The sequence below is a fragment of the Manis javanica genome, chromosome 7, assembly GCF_040802235.1.
Source record: "Manis javanica isolate MJ-LG chromosome 7, MJ_LKY, whole genome shotgun sequence".
In the NCBI taxonomy this organism is placed as follows: Eukaryota; Metazoa; Chordata; class Mammalia; order Pholidota; family Manidae; genus Manis; species Manis javanica.
Window position 1 is genome coordinate 24,491,315 of NC_133162.1, and position 14,562 is coordinate 24,505,876.

General features: G+C 54.3%; 1 protein-coding gene across 7 annotated transcripts in view; it reads left to right on the forward strand.

Moving 5' to 3' along the window:
* SH3PXD2A (SH3 and PX domains 2A) overlaps positions 1 to 14,562 on the forward strand; it is a 221,233-nt gene that overhangs the window by 155,616 nt on the left and 51,055 nt on the right. For 4 of the 7 annotated variants that reach the window (XM_037001249.2, XM_037001247.2, XM_037001250.2 and 1 more), the window contains 2 exons: positions 8,096 to 8,140; positions 14,426 to 14,557. In XM_037001249.2, coding sequence (XP_036857144.2) covers positions 8,096 to 8,140; positions 14,426 to 14,557 — 177 coding nt within the window. The remainder of the gene's footprint in view (positions 1 to 8,095; positions 8,141 to 14,425; positions 14,558 to 14,562) is intronic. The other 3 variants (XM_037001248.2, XM_073240481.1, XM_073240482.1) reach the window with 1 other exon arrangement.

The window sequence follows — 14,562 nt, forward strand, 5'->3', positions numbered from 1 at the left end:
GGATCAGAGACAGAGCAGACTTCTGGGTGCTAAGAAGGCTGCCAGGCAGTGGGGTAAGCCAGGCCTCAGTTTCCCCATGAAGTCCTTGGGACTGAGCAGGGTGGTGTGCGTCCTTCCATCAGCACTAAGGATTTATCAGGCACCACTAACTGTGTTTGGAGTGCTGCAAGGATGCTGACATGTTAAAGATCCTAAAGGAACCTAAGATCTGATTGACGAGACTTAAAACAAATTTTGATTAAGCACCTATTGGGTGCAAGGCACTTGCCAACAGAGCCCTAGCCAGAGGCTCTGGGGTCAGTTGACACGGCAGCAGTGCAGAGATCCTGCCCCAGGCAGCATGGTGCAGGCTGGCAGACCTTGCAGAGGGGCAATCTTCAGCCTCAGTTCTGGAGGGAACTCTGGCACTGGCCCGTGACCCCTCATCCCCACCCGAGTCCTGCTGCAGCTGACAGCAGTGTCCAGCCAGATGTCAGCTGAAATGTTGTGATTCCTGCCCCAAAGGTGGGGTCTCATTACAGATATGAGGCCTTCAGGACTCAGCCCTGCTGCATCTTCCCCCATGAGCCCCCACCAGGGTCCAGCCTGCCCTCCAGCCAGGTCTGGGCAGCCTTGAGGAGTGAGGATGCCCTTGAGGGGTGGTCCCGATAGTGCCAGGCCAGTGGACGAGGGAGCCACACTGCCTTCCCCAAGCCGGCCCGACTCTTCGTGTGGACAGGGATGCCTGAGACAGTGTCTGTGGTCATAAACATCTGTGCCCGTCTCTGAAGCTGGGAGACAGAGTGGAGAGTCCTCGGTCTGAGCCCGGGGCCCCAGCTGTGCTCATACATGGTAGAGGCACACTGAACAGTTGGTTGTTGATCCATTGATAATCTGACAGCCAGAGTTCAGTCTGGAGAAAACAAAACACTGCACTTTTTGTGGCCCTCAGATGGGAGTTTTGGGACCCTGCTGTTGACTCCGTCACTCCCTCATGGCTCTTGGGGAAACAACCAGGCGAGAGACAGATGGCACGGCCGGGGGTCTCGGGGGTGGGAGACCCTGGAGCTGCCTGCTTCATCCTGCTTCACCCGCCTGTGTCTGCTACCGCCTTGTCCTGACAGATACAGGCTTTGGCTTGGGGAACCAGCAGGGTGGGGGCGCTGGGGGGATATCCCAGTAAGTGGGAAAGGACCACCAAGGCAGACCACCCCAGGGAGGGGCGGGGGTGGCTGGGATCCTGGAACGCTGAACAGTGTTGAGTTTGTCTCTTCTCTGCACACAACGCCCCAGCATGGGGAGAGGTGAGAACCTGAGAACTGAGGGGGAGGCCGCACCCCCAGTGGCTGCCATGGGGCTAAGCAGCTGCTGGGAGCGGGGGCTCAGGACCCCGCCGACCTCTCCACCAGCACCGCTCTGTCCACCCACGGTGCCTCTGAATAACCACAGCTCCTGTCCTTCACCAGGAAGCTTCGGGCCTTCTCAGCGGTGAGGAGGGAGGATGGCAGACCCACCCACCTCCGCTGCTGGGGAGCCCCTCTGGCAGCTGCCATGCTCTGCAGGGCATCCGGGCTTCTCTGCCCACACCGTTTGGTCTGGGCCAATTCTGCTGCCCCAGCCGTGCCTAGGCAGGCGCCTTGGACTTGGTCCCTAAGGGGTTGTGGAATGGCTCCAGGCCCAGTCTCAGCCCCCATCCCACCCCATTCCCCACCTGAGCAGGAAACTGACTGTTCTCTGACTGCATAGCTCAGCAGCCCAAGGCTCAGTGGTACATTCCTACCCCGGGTTGGGCTGCCCCCATGTGGACTCTGGATTCTGGGAAAGGCAGCCTCTGGGGAAGGAGGCAGACCCCTTCTTACTGCGAGCAGAATGAATAGGAATATGGCTGCATTTTCAAAGAAAAGCCCAGCAGAAATAAATGAGTCTTGGACAATGGCTGGGAAGAATCCAGTGAATGAAGTCCCCTATTTAGGCCCCTCTCTTTTCAGTTCCCAGTCAGCCTGCTTAGGTTCAAGTCTGGCCTATCACTTCCTTGCTGTGGGGGCCTTGGGAAGAACCTTAACTTCCCTGAGCCTCAGTTTATGCATCTCTTACATACAGATTGTTGTAAGGATTAAATTAGATCATGCTTATTAACTGTTCAGCCTAGCATGAGTATTAAAAAAGTGGGAACTGTTAGAATAGTTCTAGCCCCAGCCCTGCCACTCGTTTGCTGTGTGATCTCAGATAAATTTCTTCCTGTCTCTTGTCCTGAGTGCCCCTACATTCCTTCCAGCCTTTGGAGTACCACTGAGAAGCCACAGATGTGGGGACAAGGGAACTGGAGACAGACAATGGCCTGTCTTCCCATTTAGGATTTGTTTTCTGTCTTTAAGGTGATACCCATTAGAAAGTCAACCCTACTGAATTTCTCCATGAGTATTTCTGTTTATTTAGCTCAGAATTCTGTGGCCCAGAACCTCCAGCCTTGGTCAGCACTAGCTACATAATTTACAGGGCCTCTTGTTCATAAATTATTAAATATTTCAAATGGGAGACAGAAGGACATTAAACCAGGCACAGGACCCTTCCAACTGTGGGGCCCTGTGCAGACTGCTCAGATCACCTCGCCTGAAACCAGCCCCCCCTTGGAGGCTGTGCATGTGGGGGGCAGGGCCAGGGGTCTGAGCTGCTCTGTAGCAGCACTAACCCCTCACCCCTCTCCAGTCCAAGGGCATGATTTTTTCATGCCATAAGTATTTATGGCAAACTAGAGGCTGCTATTCAACCTGGGGCAAGCCACATAGAGATGCCCGTGTGAACAGCCTGTCACACATTAAAACTGCACACTTCCAATCTTCCACCCCTGTGGCTTTTGATTAAAAGTCACGTTTGAACCATTGCTTGTGCTCTGTCTTAGCCAACTGAATTCATGCCATGCTTTTTCCGGATGGTATTTATATCACCTCCACCATTGTAAAAGCCTCTGTTTCTGCTGTTCTGAGCATAATGACCTATTTCTGGCCTCCTAAAATGAATACAGATCCTGTAGGCCAAACCACTTCTTTGTAAGAGAAGTACTTCTTCGTGAAGGACTGTTAGACTTATAGGGCTGCTGTAAAAATTTGAGCTGCTGTATTTCCACGACAGTACAGTGCCTCCAACAAGGGATATGCTCCACTCATGGAAAAGTAGCTCCTGCTAAGTTAACAAGACCAGCTGCTATCAGGCCCTGATCAGTTGAGGAACTGAAGGCAGTGGTTGAGTTTCCTTGTAGCCTGGTCACAAAGGAAAAGAAACATGTGGAATCTGCAGAAAACCTAAGAAATCTAGCCCTGTGCAAAGTTTAGTTGTATGCGAGAGAAAAGCCTAGAATGCAGCAGATCTTTAGAAACCAGTTCAAGGCTGCAGTGAGGTAAGAACAAGTAGGGAGAGGTCTTGAGTCCTCCAGTGCGCTGAGATACTGAAGAATGGAAGACATGGAGAAGACAGAAGAGGGGGGTGTTCATTCCGTTCGGGGCCCCTGGCAGAGAGAGTCCCTGCTTCTCCTACCCTCCCAGGAACCCATGGCGGGGGCTGTGTAAGCTGATAAGAGCAGTGACCCTGCCCTGGTCCCCTGAGCCCTCAGCTTGCTTCATTCTCCAGGGAGTTTCTGTCGTTGGAAGTCCTCACTTCTATCTCTCCCACCTGGGCTCGCAGCCCACTCTGAATTTATTAGTTTGAATGGGTGGGACTTGCTTTACTCCAGAGAAGGATTCCTGGAAACATAGTTTGAGACTGAATTTGGTTAAGTTGAACCCAAATCTCACTGCTCTTGAGTTACTCAAGGTTAAAAGGAACCTTATTACAAACCAGTAAGAGTCCCATTCCTAAGTTTGGTCCATCCAGGTGTTTTTTAATGTCATACTTGAATGTGTATGTGTTTGGGAAGAGTGTCCTTAAAATCAAGGGCACACCTTGTATCGTTCTTTGATTTCTCATAGTCACCTGGACCTGGCAAGAATTAGGCTTAGCATCTGTGTGTCTTCAGGTTGCTGTATTCAGCCAGGACCTGCAGGCCTCTGGTTTTCTCTGGGCCTGTTTTCTTCTTGCTGGTCTTGCAAGCCAGGAGGAATACCTATGGCAGGGATATGAGTTACCTGGCATGGACACTGGAGAAATCCTGTCTGCATGCCCCCTATCTCCCAAGCACACGCTGCTTTAGTCACCAGATCTGTGCCTGTCATCCACTCCCCATTGTGTCCCAAAGGCCTAATTCCTAGCCTCCAAAATCTTGTACAGGCATTAGTCTATTTCACTCTTAAAACAACCCTACAACATGAGTTAAGTATTTTTATCCACATTTTACAGAAGGGAAAGAGACTCAGAGATTTGCTAAAGCCCCACAATCAGTGAGCGAATTGGCACAGTAACTATGAGAACCATGATATTTTAAAAAAATTCTTGCTCCAGTTCTCTGCCCTCATTGCCTCCTGAATTATTTGCTGTTTTTGCTTTAGTTTCCATATACTGAGCATGCATTCAAGGGGTTTTCCCTAGAGGGGTGGTCTGTTTCTCCAGAAAGTTTTATTTCAGCTGTTGTACACTTATGTTTTGGAGACTAGCAGATTTCTGCTGGAAGAGTCTAGAACATCAAACTAGCAGGTCCAAAGGCTTGATTTTACAGATATGAACACTGAGGCCCAGGGAAGTTGAGCCACCTGCCCAAGGTCACATAGCTAATTCTCAGCAAAACTGGTTGTGCAAATTCCCAGTCTGGTGCCCCTCACTTAACGCCAGGCCCCATGGCCCTGCTGTGTAGGGCCTTAGGTTCTGTCACCAGAAGAGAGGGGGCAGGGACGGGGGTGGGGGGCAGGAAGCAGCTGGTTTGTGTCGGTCACAGCTGCTCTTTTGGCTGTGCCTGCCTCTTGCTCATCCCGCCTCCCTGTCTCTGCTTTCCCAGCCCTGAGCCAGCAGCCTTGTTGGCCTCTGGGCAGGAGGGCCTAGGTTTGTGAGCCAGGCGGCGGGGGGCAGTCTCCCACCCTGGGAGAGGCTTGCTCCAGTGGGCCAGAGAGAGGGCCCTCCAGAAGGGGGAAGTTCAGGGTGGGAGCAGCAGAACTGGGTTAATTCTGTGGATCCAGGGAACTGGGAAATTATCACATTTTAAAAACGTAGGATTACTCCTGATCTGCTTCGCATTTGCCTTTGGAGAGAGAAGGAAAGGCCTGCTTATGGGGGGCGAAGGCGGTGGGCACAGGCTTGTGGTGGAGGCTCAGTTTTCAAAGGTTGAGGGATCTTTTTCTGTCCACTTCCACCCTTCTGCCCAAATGTCCAGACCCTAAAGGTTTGGAGGGCATCAGCTCTTCAAGATGATTCTAGAAAAATCCAAGCAGCATAGATGTGAGAGCATTTTGTCTAGGTGGGCCGAGGGTCCCCACTTCTCTCCCCCAGGGTTTTGGCATCTTCCCAGTGATGAAGAGAACAGCTCCCCCTCTCTGACAGCCCTCATCTTCTAGTAGACCGAGCCCAGCCCACCATGTGGTTTTATAAATAAAGTTTTATTGGCACACAGCCCACTCATTCTTCTACAGATTGTCAGGGGCTGCTTTTGTACTTTTAATAGCAGAGGTAAGTAGTGTCCACAGAGACCGCATGGCCCGCAAAGCCTGAAATATTGGCCCTCTGGCTATTTACAGAAAAAGCTTGTTGACTTCTGTTGTAGCAGAACAAGTCTTCTGGGTTCTCTAAGACCCAAGCCAAATAACTTCCCTTGGCTCACTGAAAGAGCTTAGCATTTCCCAAAAGGTTTCTTTCTGAAGAACCCAAAAGAACCCCAAAACGAAGGTATGTAAAGTAACAAAGCTAGCAGAGAGGGAGAGAGGTGTGGGTGACCTCTTAGCTGGGTCAGCACAGGGCTCAATGGGACTAGAGGGGGCTGGGATGGGCCTGGCACTGGGGGATGCCCTTGCTGGGTGGCAGGCCACTTAGCCATGTCTGGGCCACACAGCAGCAGGAAGTCACAGCTCCAGCAAAATATGGCACCAGGCAACAAAGCCCCACATCCTCCATTGAGACCCACTCAGCCATACCAGCTAAAAGCCTCGGAGGACCTAGGAGCATCTACCTTATCTGAGCCCTATCAGGTTGTGAAAGCTGGGCAAGCATAGCTCCTGCTGCCCAAGGACACTTCCAGCTGCTAGTCCGGGCAAGAGGCTCTTGCCACAGATCATTTGCCTTCGGGTGCAGTTCCTCAGCATCCTTCTCTCCCAGTTCCAGCTGACCTGGGGACTGGGAGCATCTATGGGAAGGCATCTGACTGGGTGCCGGTGTTTCCTTGGTGCACGCAATACGGAACACTGTCTGGTTCTCGTCCTTGTGACTCCAGGAGTGTGATTTTCCTGGTGTCCCGAGAGCTGACTGAACCTGGCTCATGGGCCATGTTGCCGTCAGTGGCTAACTGCCATTAAGCACTGACTATATAGTACTGTGCTCAACAGTGAGGAACAGATTCAGAAAGGTTCAGTAGCTCCCTCAAAGGGAAAGAGCCTGGATTTGCACGCCAACAGTCAAACTCCAAAGACCTCACAAACCTCTCCACTGGAGCTCCACTCTGTTGGTTTACAGTGGGACCTGGAAGGGCAGGCTTCCCAGTTCTCCAGGGAAGGCCAGCCTGTGGTTGGAAGGTGGCTTGCTGAGTGAGAGTTAGGTGCTTTAAATGGTGAGTGGCATCTACCTGATCACCTGATGTCTGTGTCTCCATAAGAGATGGGCGCTGTACTAGCTATGTGACCTTGGGCAAGTTACTTAACCTCTCTGGTTCATTTTCCTCATCTGCAAAATGAAGGAAGTACCTATCATTGGGGGTTTATTGTGAAAAACAAATGATAAGTTACTATATGTAAATGTTCAGCATGATGCTTGGTGTCCAGTAATGCTGTGTAAATATTTGGTGCTGTTATTATCAGCACCATCTGTCACTGGGTCAGGCAGCTCTCCTGGCCAGCTCCTTAGACTGGCATCTCAACCTTTCTTTCTCATTGTCCCCGTCGCAGCCAACACTGTGCTTCTTTAGAGGTGATGAGCAGTTCAGCAGAAAAAGCACTAACCGAGTGTTCTCAGACCTGGTGCCCTTTCTAGCCCCACTATCTGAGCTTGTGGGAACTTGGCCAGTTACTTACCTTTTCTGAACTCAGTTCCTCCCTTGTTGGGGGGAAAAATACATACTCACCTCAAGGGGTTGCCATGCGGAGTAAATAAGTCACTGTACACTCAAAGTAGACTGTCAGTGTTTATTACATGTTGACCCTCTGATATTCTAGAAGTGTTCACACCACTGATTAGGCAAGAGCATTCTGCCTCATTGTAGTGTTACTGTATCACATCTCACAATTATAGGTGCTTTTAGGTGCTTTGATTTTATTCCTCCCTCTTGGCAGGAAGACAGTTTTTAACCTCATTTCACAGATGAGGAAACTGAGGCCCAGATCAGACATGACTGTCAGAGTCTGAAATAGTCTTCATCTCTTCTGATCACTGAAGGTCCCTGTCCATCTGGTTGGAGTTGTGAGGCTCTCTAAAACAAGGCTCCCTTCTACTCTGCCAGGGCCTGTCTGTCTGTCTTTCTCAGTGGGTGTGGCTGGCGCAAGGGCTGGACGAGACCTCCAGGCCCCACTGGGTGGTGCCCCAGCACTGAAGACTGTCCTTGGGCTCTCCAACCCTGAGGCCTGATCCAGGCTGCTGAGCCTGCTGGCCTGGTGAGGATCCATGGAGCCACCAGGCCCTGTGGGGTCAGCCACCCACAGGGCTAGAGAGAAAGGTCCAGGCTGCCTTTTCCAGGGCAGTGATAAGCCGTGGGCCCCCTTCCAAGCAGGGACTGTGTAGGATTTTCTGTGCTCCAGAGGATTCCAGCGTTCAGCAGACACCTCATTATCCCCATCCCAGCGGGCTGTGTCCCAGGGCCTCTGTAATCACTCAGGCCCACGCCCAGCAGCCAGCCCGGGGCCAGGAAATCACTCCCCTCCCCTCCCCCGCCTTCCGCGGCCAGTCCAACCGGCGCCTTGCAGGCACTTGCCTGGTGGACCTCCTGCCTGCCTAACGGTTCTCTCTCCTCCTCTGATTCTTCTCTCCTGCTGCCACTTGCTCTCGGGGAATTGGGAAGTGTGGCTCTCCAGCTGGGCTGAGTCTCCCAAGAAGGACGTGACAGGTACTGCCCTGTGCATGTGTGTGAACATATGTGTCCCAGACACGCATGTGCCGGAGCCGGTGCCCACCAGCTGCTTTCCGCATGCTCCCCTGTGGTGTGTAGCAGACCTCTGTCAGCGCATCTTGGGCCTCTCTTGCTCTTCCGCTTGCTGTACCCTCTGCCTTTGCTCAACCTTTTTTAGGTCTCAGATCCATCCTTGAAGCCCTATGATGGTTGATGACCACGTGGCACAGCGTGCGAGCAAACGCACTCTGGACCTGTGGGTTTGAATCCCAGCCCTGCCAAGTCCTGGTTGTGCTACCTGGGCTGGGCAACCTCCCTAAGGGGATACAGTGCTTTCTCATGGGTACCCTGGCACGCAGAAAGTGCGCAGCTGATGGTGAGGTGATCATCATTTCAGCATGAATTCAACTGGCCATCCCTGTGACATGGGCTAGCCAAAGATTATTAATCTTGCTCCAGGCAGTTAACCTGAGGTGGAGAGCTGAAGTCTGGCCCCCAACCCAGAGAGCTGGGCAGGGGGCTGGGGAGGACTGAGACTGAGCTCTCAGGCTCCGTGCCCCAGGGAGTCAGAACTTGGAATGCCTTTGGCCTCAGGGGGGCTTTCCAGGCTGTGGGCTGCTTGGCCCAGGATGGTCCTCTGGGACTTGGGCCTATACCCTGTATCTGAGCAGAGCTGGGCCAGGGGTCAGGGGCTCACCTTTTAGCCTTTGGTCCTAGAGTGCTACCTGCCCCGCCTCCCCACCCCACTTTCCCTAGCCCAAAGCTGAGAGCATAGGTTCAGGCTCAGGGGTTGAGGGACAAAGCAGAAGGGTCAGGGGTCAGGGGTTAGTGGGGGCCTGGGTAGCCCCAAGGGTCAGAACCTGAGGCTCAGTACAACACCCATAGCTGTGGCCAGAGAATGGGAGGGAGCCCAGGGGAGAAAGGCACCCGCGGGAGGACCCCTTGCCTGTCTTTCCCAAGCCTTTTGCAGTCATCCTTCTGGTGTTGCCTGTGATGAGGGCCTGGGCCTGACTAATCGCTGGGCTCCTGTCCCTTTTTCCCCTCTGCATGAGCCAGGGAGCCAGACCCCACTTGGCTCACAGTTATACATTTTATTCACCAAACGTATAGCCTGGCCGCCCAGGGCCTATGGAGAAGCCGGCAGGCTGAGTCCAACATGGGAGGAGCTGGTTGTGAGGGACTGGAGACCTTGGTGGGATGCCCAGGGTTTGGGGGGGTCGTTGAGAGTGTGGGGAGCCTGGGTGGGGGTCACTACAGCGCTTGGCTTCTCAGATGAGCCCAGCTGTTTGGAGAGAGTCACTGAGGGGACGCAGTGTGGGCTGGGGAAAACCAGCCAGACTGGACGTCCAGGGCCAGAGTCCTGGGCAAGCCGCCAGCTCTCTCTAGGCCTTGGTTTCCCCATTGGGAACACTGGAGAGTTAGATGAGACAGGAAACGCAGAGGTAAGGGGTCCTGTGGATGAGGGTCCTGCGGCCACTTAGCCTGCCATCACCCCAGAGTGGGCCCCAGGGACTCAGCTCTTGGATCCCCAGATGGCAAGTGTCTGCTGCCCCACTGGAGGTGGGGTTTGCAAGGGGCATGTGTCAGGGATATAGCCGTGGCTGCCTTTCCTGGCGCCTGTGGCCCTTGCCCTCAGCTGCCTGCCAGTTCTGGGTCTGCAGGGGAACCTAAACTCTCCTGCTCCTCCCCAAATCTCCCACTTCCTGTTTGCTTTATAAACACTGTCTAAAGTTTACATAGGGCATTAACCCCACACCTCATTCCATGTTCAGAACACCCCATGAGGTAGGTACTATTGTTGTTCCTGTTTACAGATAAAGAAGCTAAAGCCCAGAGAGGTTATGTGTCCTTCCCAGGGAGCTAGTATGGCCAAAGCAGGACCAGACCTCAGACCCTGAGACTTGAATTTTATGCTTTTGCATCGTGAATCTCAGGCAATTATTGTGTGCTTTGCTGTGACCTATAGCACCAGTCCTGGGACATCTACTCTCAACTCTCATCTAGAGCAAACTCTTGTCTAGTCAGGTTGGGGAGCAGTGCCCCACAAAGAATCCAGTTGAGCACAGGAGGAAGCACCGTGGCTGGAGTGATCAGGTAGCTCCTGAGGGGTCAGAGATGGTTGGGTAGAACTGGGGTTGGTAGAAAAATGGAAGGTGTTCCAGGCAGGGGAACAGCTAAAGCAACCATTTGGCAGTAAGACCTGCACCGAGCAGTGTGGCTGGCACATGGTGGGTGCTCGATACATATGTGTTGACTCAGGAATGTTGCCTAAAATGGGGGAGTTGTATGTCAGGTAACTTGGGGAGCTCAGATTGTCAAGAAAGACTGAGGTTGAACTTGGCCTTTATTCTTTATGTAAGAGGGACCTTTTGATGGTGTTGGAGTTGGAGACTGAGTTGGCAAAAGCCTCATTTAGAAGTTTAAGTTGGCAGCCAGGATCAGGCTGGAACCAGGGATCCATCCAGGTGGTAGCCAGAGGAATGCAGGTGTGAGGCAAGGGTGGGACAGGCCTCCAGGGAACTGCCAGAGCTCAGTATACCAGCCAGGGGCTCTAAGTGAGGCCCAGAGGCCCATCCCTGGACCAGGCTCTTCCAAAGTCCCCTTCCAACCTGGGAAGGGCTCTCCTGTCTAGAAGGGGTACACCCAACCCTTTCTCCATGCCTCTGCCAAGCCCTTCCCAGCCGAAGACAGGAGGCTTCATCCACTGCCGCTCCCCGCCCCTCAGGCCAACCCTTCTGGCCCCCAGTTTTCCAGACCTTGCTGGGAAGGGATCCAGAGCAGTCTCTGTAGATGACCTCACCCACCGGCCTGCCCACCGAGTGGTTTCTCATCTGGATACCTGCTCCCAGCTCATGCCCGCCCAGGCAGCACTGGGCAGGCAACACCCCAGGAAGCAGATGCCAGAGAGAGTGATCTGGGAGCCTACATGTGCTGGAGGAGGACACAGTGTCTGTCCATCCCACAGCCTTTGGAGTAGCCTCCGAGAAGTGCATCCCCCTGCCTGTCTTCTATGTTCTGGAATGCCTGGAGGACATTTCTATGTATATCCCGGAGTGTCAGTATTCAGAAAGGTCAGGCCAGTTTTCCAAGGGCTGGGCAGGGGGATATGTGGATTTTTCCCCTCTTTGAAATCTTGCCTCGGATTTCCTTGGCTTGGGTTTAAATGTGACACCTCTCCACTCTCCAGCACCCTGCTTATCCTCGCTAGCAACTCTGGCTTCTCCCTCCTTGCTCCCTCCGCTGCCCTCCTCTTTGCTTCTCTGTGTGTTCCCCCTCTCCCCTTTCACCCTGCCCCAGTCGAGTTGTCTAGTTTTCCCTGCCTGGTTTCTATGTACTGACTCCAAACACATCATTAAATGACACTGTTCATCTGTCTGCCCATTCTTTCATTTCCTTTGTTCATTTCACACTTACGGAGTGCCTGCCACCCAGTGGGCACCGTGGCCCAGTCAGTAGATGTAGCAAGAGTCAACAAGGAACCTGCGCTCCAGTCTTTATTAAGCACCAGCTGTGTACCAGGTGTGTCTGGATCTGATGAGACAGGGCCTCTCCTTGGAAACCAGGTCGGTGGCTCTCTAGGCCCAGGACAGCACAGAAGCTCAGGACACAAGGGACTGTGTTGGGTGGCCTTGGGTTCCATCGCAGCCATGTGACCTTTGGAAAATCACTTACCCTCGTGAGCCTCGGTCTGTCTGTGTAAAACGGGTCTGTAGTAGGACTGACAGCATAGGCTTGTTGTGAAGATGATGCAGTTGGGCGCTGAGCATAGTGCTGACCGTGAGTGAGCCCTGAGAGGTCACTGTTCCTTGTCAGAACAATCTGGGCTCTCAGGGTTTGGAAGCTCTCTAATCTGCTGGGGAACTCCTTTTGTTTGTGTCTTGAGTTTTCCTTTCCCATAAACTGGAACGGGAGGCCCTCTCTCCACAGGGCAGGGGCTAGCCCTCTCTGTACTGGGTGCACTTAAGAGGTACTCTTGGTCACAGACCACTGATATGCCCCCAGGGGCACAGTGGGAGGTGGTCTGTCAGCACGGGCCCCATGCTTCCCTCCATCCTGTCCAGCTAGCAGGGGCAGGTGCAGAAGCTGGCTCCATCTAAGTGCAGAGCCAGCCTGGCCCAGCTGCCCAGCTGTTGGGTGCATTTCTGTCTGAAATACAATCTTGGCTTCGGAGGGGCTGCCTGGGGTTGTGCACGTGCATATGCCTGTGGCAGGCCTGAGCTAGGACAGGGCCCCTTCTAGGTCTCCAAATAGCTGAGCTGGGACAGCAGGGCCCACACCTCTTCTGGGCGAAACCTGCCTGGGGTGGTGGGTTTCTTTCTCCTCCATTGCTCCCTGTCCTAGGTTGGTTGGAGCCTTCAGCGCAGAAAGACCCAAAGATCTAAGTAGTGCTTCTTGGTCCTGGTTGTGCTTGAGAACCTCAGGGGAGGAGGAGGTGTCTAAAAAACTCAGCAGACCAATTAAATCTGGATGTCTGGGGGTGGGGCCTAGGCATCAGTATTTTTTAGAAGCTCTCCAGGCTATTTTGTGGGACCAAGTTGAGGATCATTGTACTAGAAGAATGGGACGACTCAAACAGAAATCAGAGGCATTCTGTAATGGAAAGAGAGATGGGCTTGAACCTAAAACACTGGGTGAATTTGTTCTCTGATATAGCTGTGTGAGCTGGGGCAAGCCTTGTGCCTTCTCAGGGCCTCTAAGTTATCTTTTGTGAAATGGGAAGGTAAGAAGGTTGCTGTGAGGGTAAAATAGGACAGTGTACATGCCTGGTACAGAACACTGGCCAAGTTAGACTAGTCATGTAGGGAATGTGGCAGCAGGCTGAAGCAGCAAAGGGGCTGTGTGGATCCTAGGGACCCTCTCAGCCATTTCTCTAGCCAAGCTGGTTGTGTGAAACCCCCAGCCTTCCAGGAGATTGGTAGATAAATAGAGTGGTACACTAAGTGTACTAGGAATTCCTTTGGGGCTGGGAGTGGTCTGGGAAGGCTTCCTATAGGAGGTGGCTGGTGGGTCTTTAGTATGTGGATCCTTTCAGCTCCTAGGAGGGCATATGTCATCTTAGGTGTTTTGTTCCCACCTCCACCTTAGCGATGATGACGATAATAGTGAGGCACAGAGAGGCTTAAGAAGTCTGTCCACCTTCCAGCCCAGTATTTGTTTAATGAATGATGTACTGGTCCAGCGGCTGAGGAGGTTGGAGAAGTCTCCAGCCTGCCTGCCCTCCTTCCGCTGAGCCCCACCTTTTGACCCTCAAGCTCCATGAACTGCCAGGAAAAGGTGGCCAGAGGCTTCTGGGAGGCTGAACACAAGCCCCAATGCTTAAAGACTGAGGGAGACTGAGTCAGCTTCCACGTGGCCAGAGGGCAGCAGCCGGGCCTACGGATTGCCACTTGGGGAAGCAGGGCCGGGAGAGCCGGCCTGAGGCCCCCGGGCTCAGGGGCAGCGCAGGGGAGCCCGAGGGGCAGGCGCGGGGCGGACCCTGAGGAAGGCTGGTTGGGGTGGGGTGGGGGCGGCAGGCTGGGCTGGCCTGCGCTCTGGCGCTGGGACTTCCTTCTAGGGTTTCAAGTAAACAGTCTCAGCCCTCCTCCCCTCCGCTGCCTCCACCCCCGGCTCCTCATTCGATGGGTCTCATGTGTTTCTATTTAAGGCTTGCGAGTAAACCCCAGTGATTGGCGGCCTCGGACCCTCTTGACTTCTCGCCCGGCCGGGCTGCGGAGAGTCTTCCCGCTTTCTCCCGCTCCCCCGAGGGGAGGACCGCCGACTGGCCTCCTCTGGGCTCGCCGGGCCGGGGAGAGGCAGCAGCTCTCCTCGCCCTGCCTCTCTCCCCGCGCCGCTCTGGCCTCCGCCCTCATGGGCCGCCCGCGCGCCCACTCACGGCCCTCCCCTAGTGCCCCGGTGGGCCGGGGGGTCTGGAGAGACCGCATCCACCCCGGGCCTCTGCTCAGACTCCCCCATGCCGGGCTGTGACTAGCTCGTCGCAGCAGAAGGCCTTTTCCTCTCAGTTTCCTCGGCCTCCACCTCTGCCTCTGTCCCCCTCCGCCGGCCCTCCCCTCGGCCCCCCGGCTCCCCATGTCCCCCGGTCCCCGCCGAGCAGCGGGCCGGTGTGGGGCCTTGCTATATGGCCTGTCCTTGGGGCCCAGCGAGCTGCGAGCCCTGGCTGCGGGCGGCCCCCCGAAGCGGCGCTGGCGACCGAGCAGCCTCCCCCGAGGCCGATGGACAGGGGGCGCCCCGGCCGCGGGGCCATGGCTGGCCGCTGGCTCACCGCGTGCTTTCTGCCCTCGCCAGGTGCCGACACCAACACCGAGCCCATGATCCTGGAACAGTACGTGGTGGTGTCCAACTATAAGAAGCAGGAGAACTCGGAGCTGAGCCTCCAGGCCGGAGAGGTGGTGGACGTCATTGAGAAGAACGAGAGCGGTGAG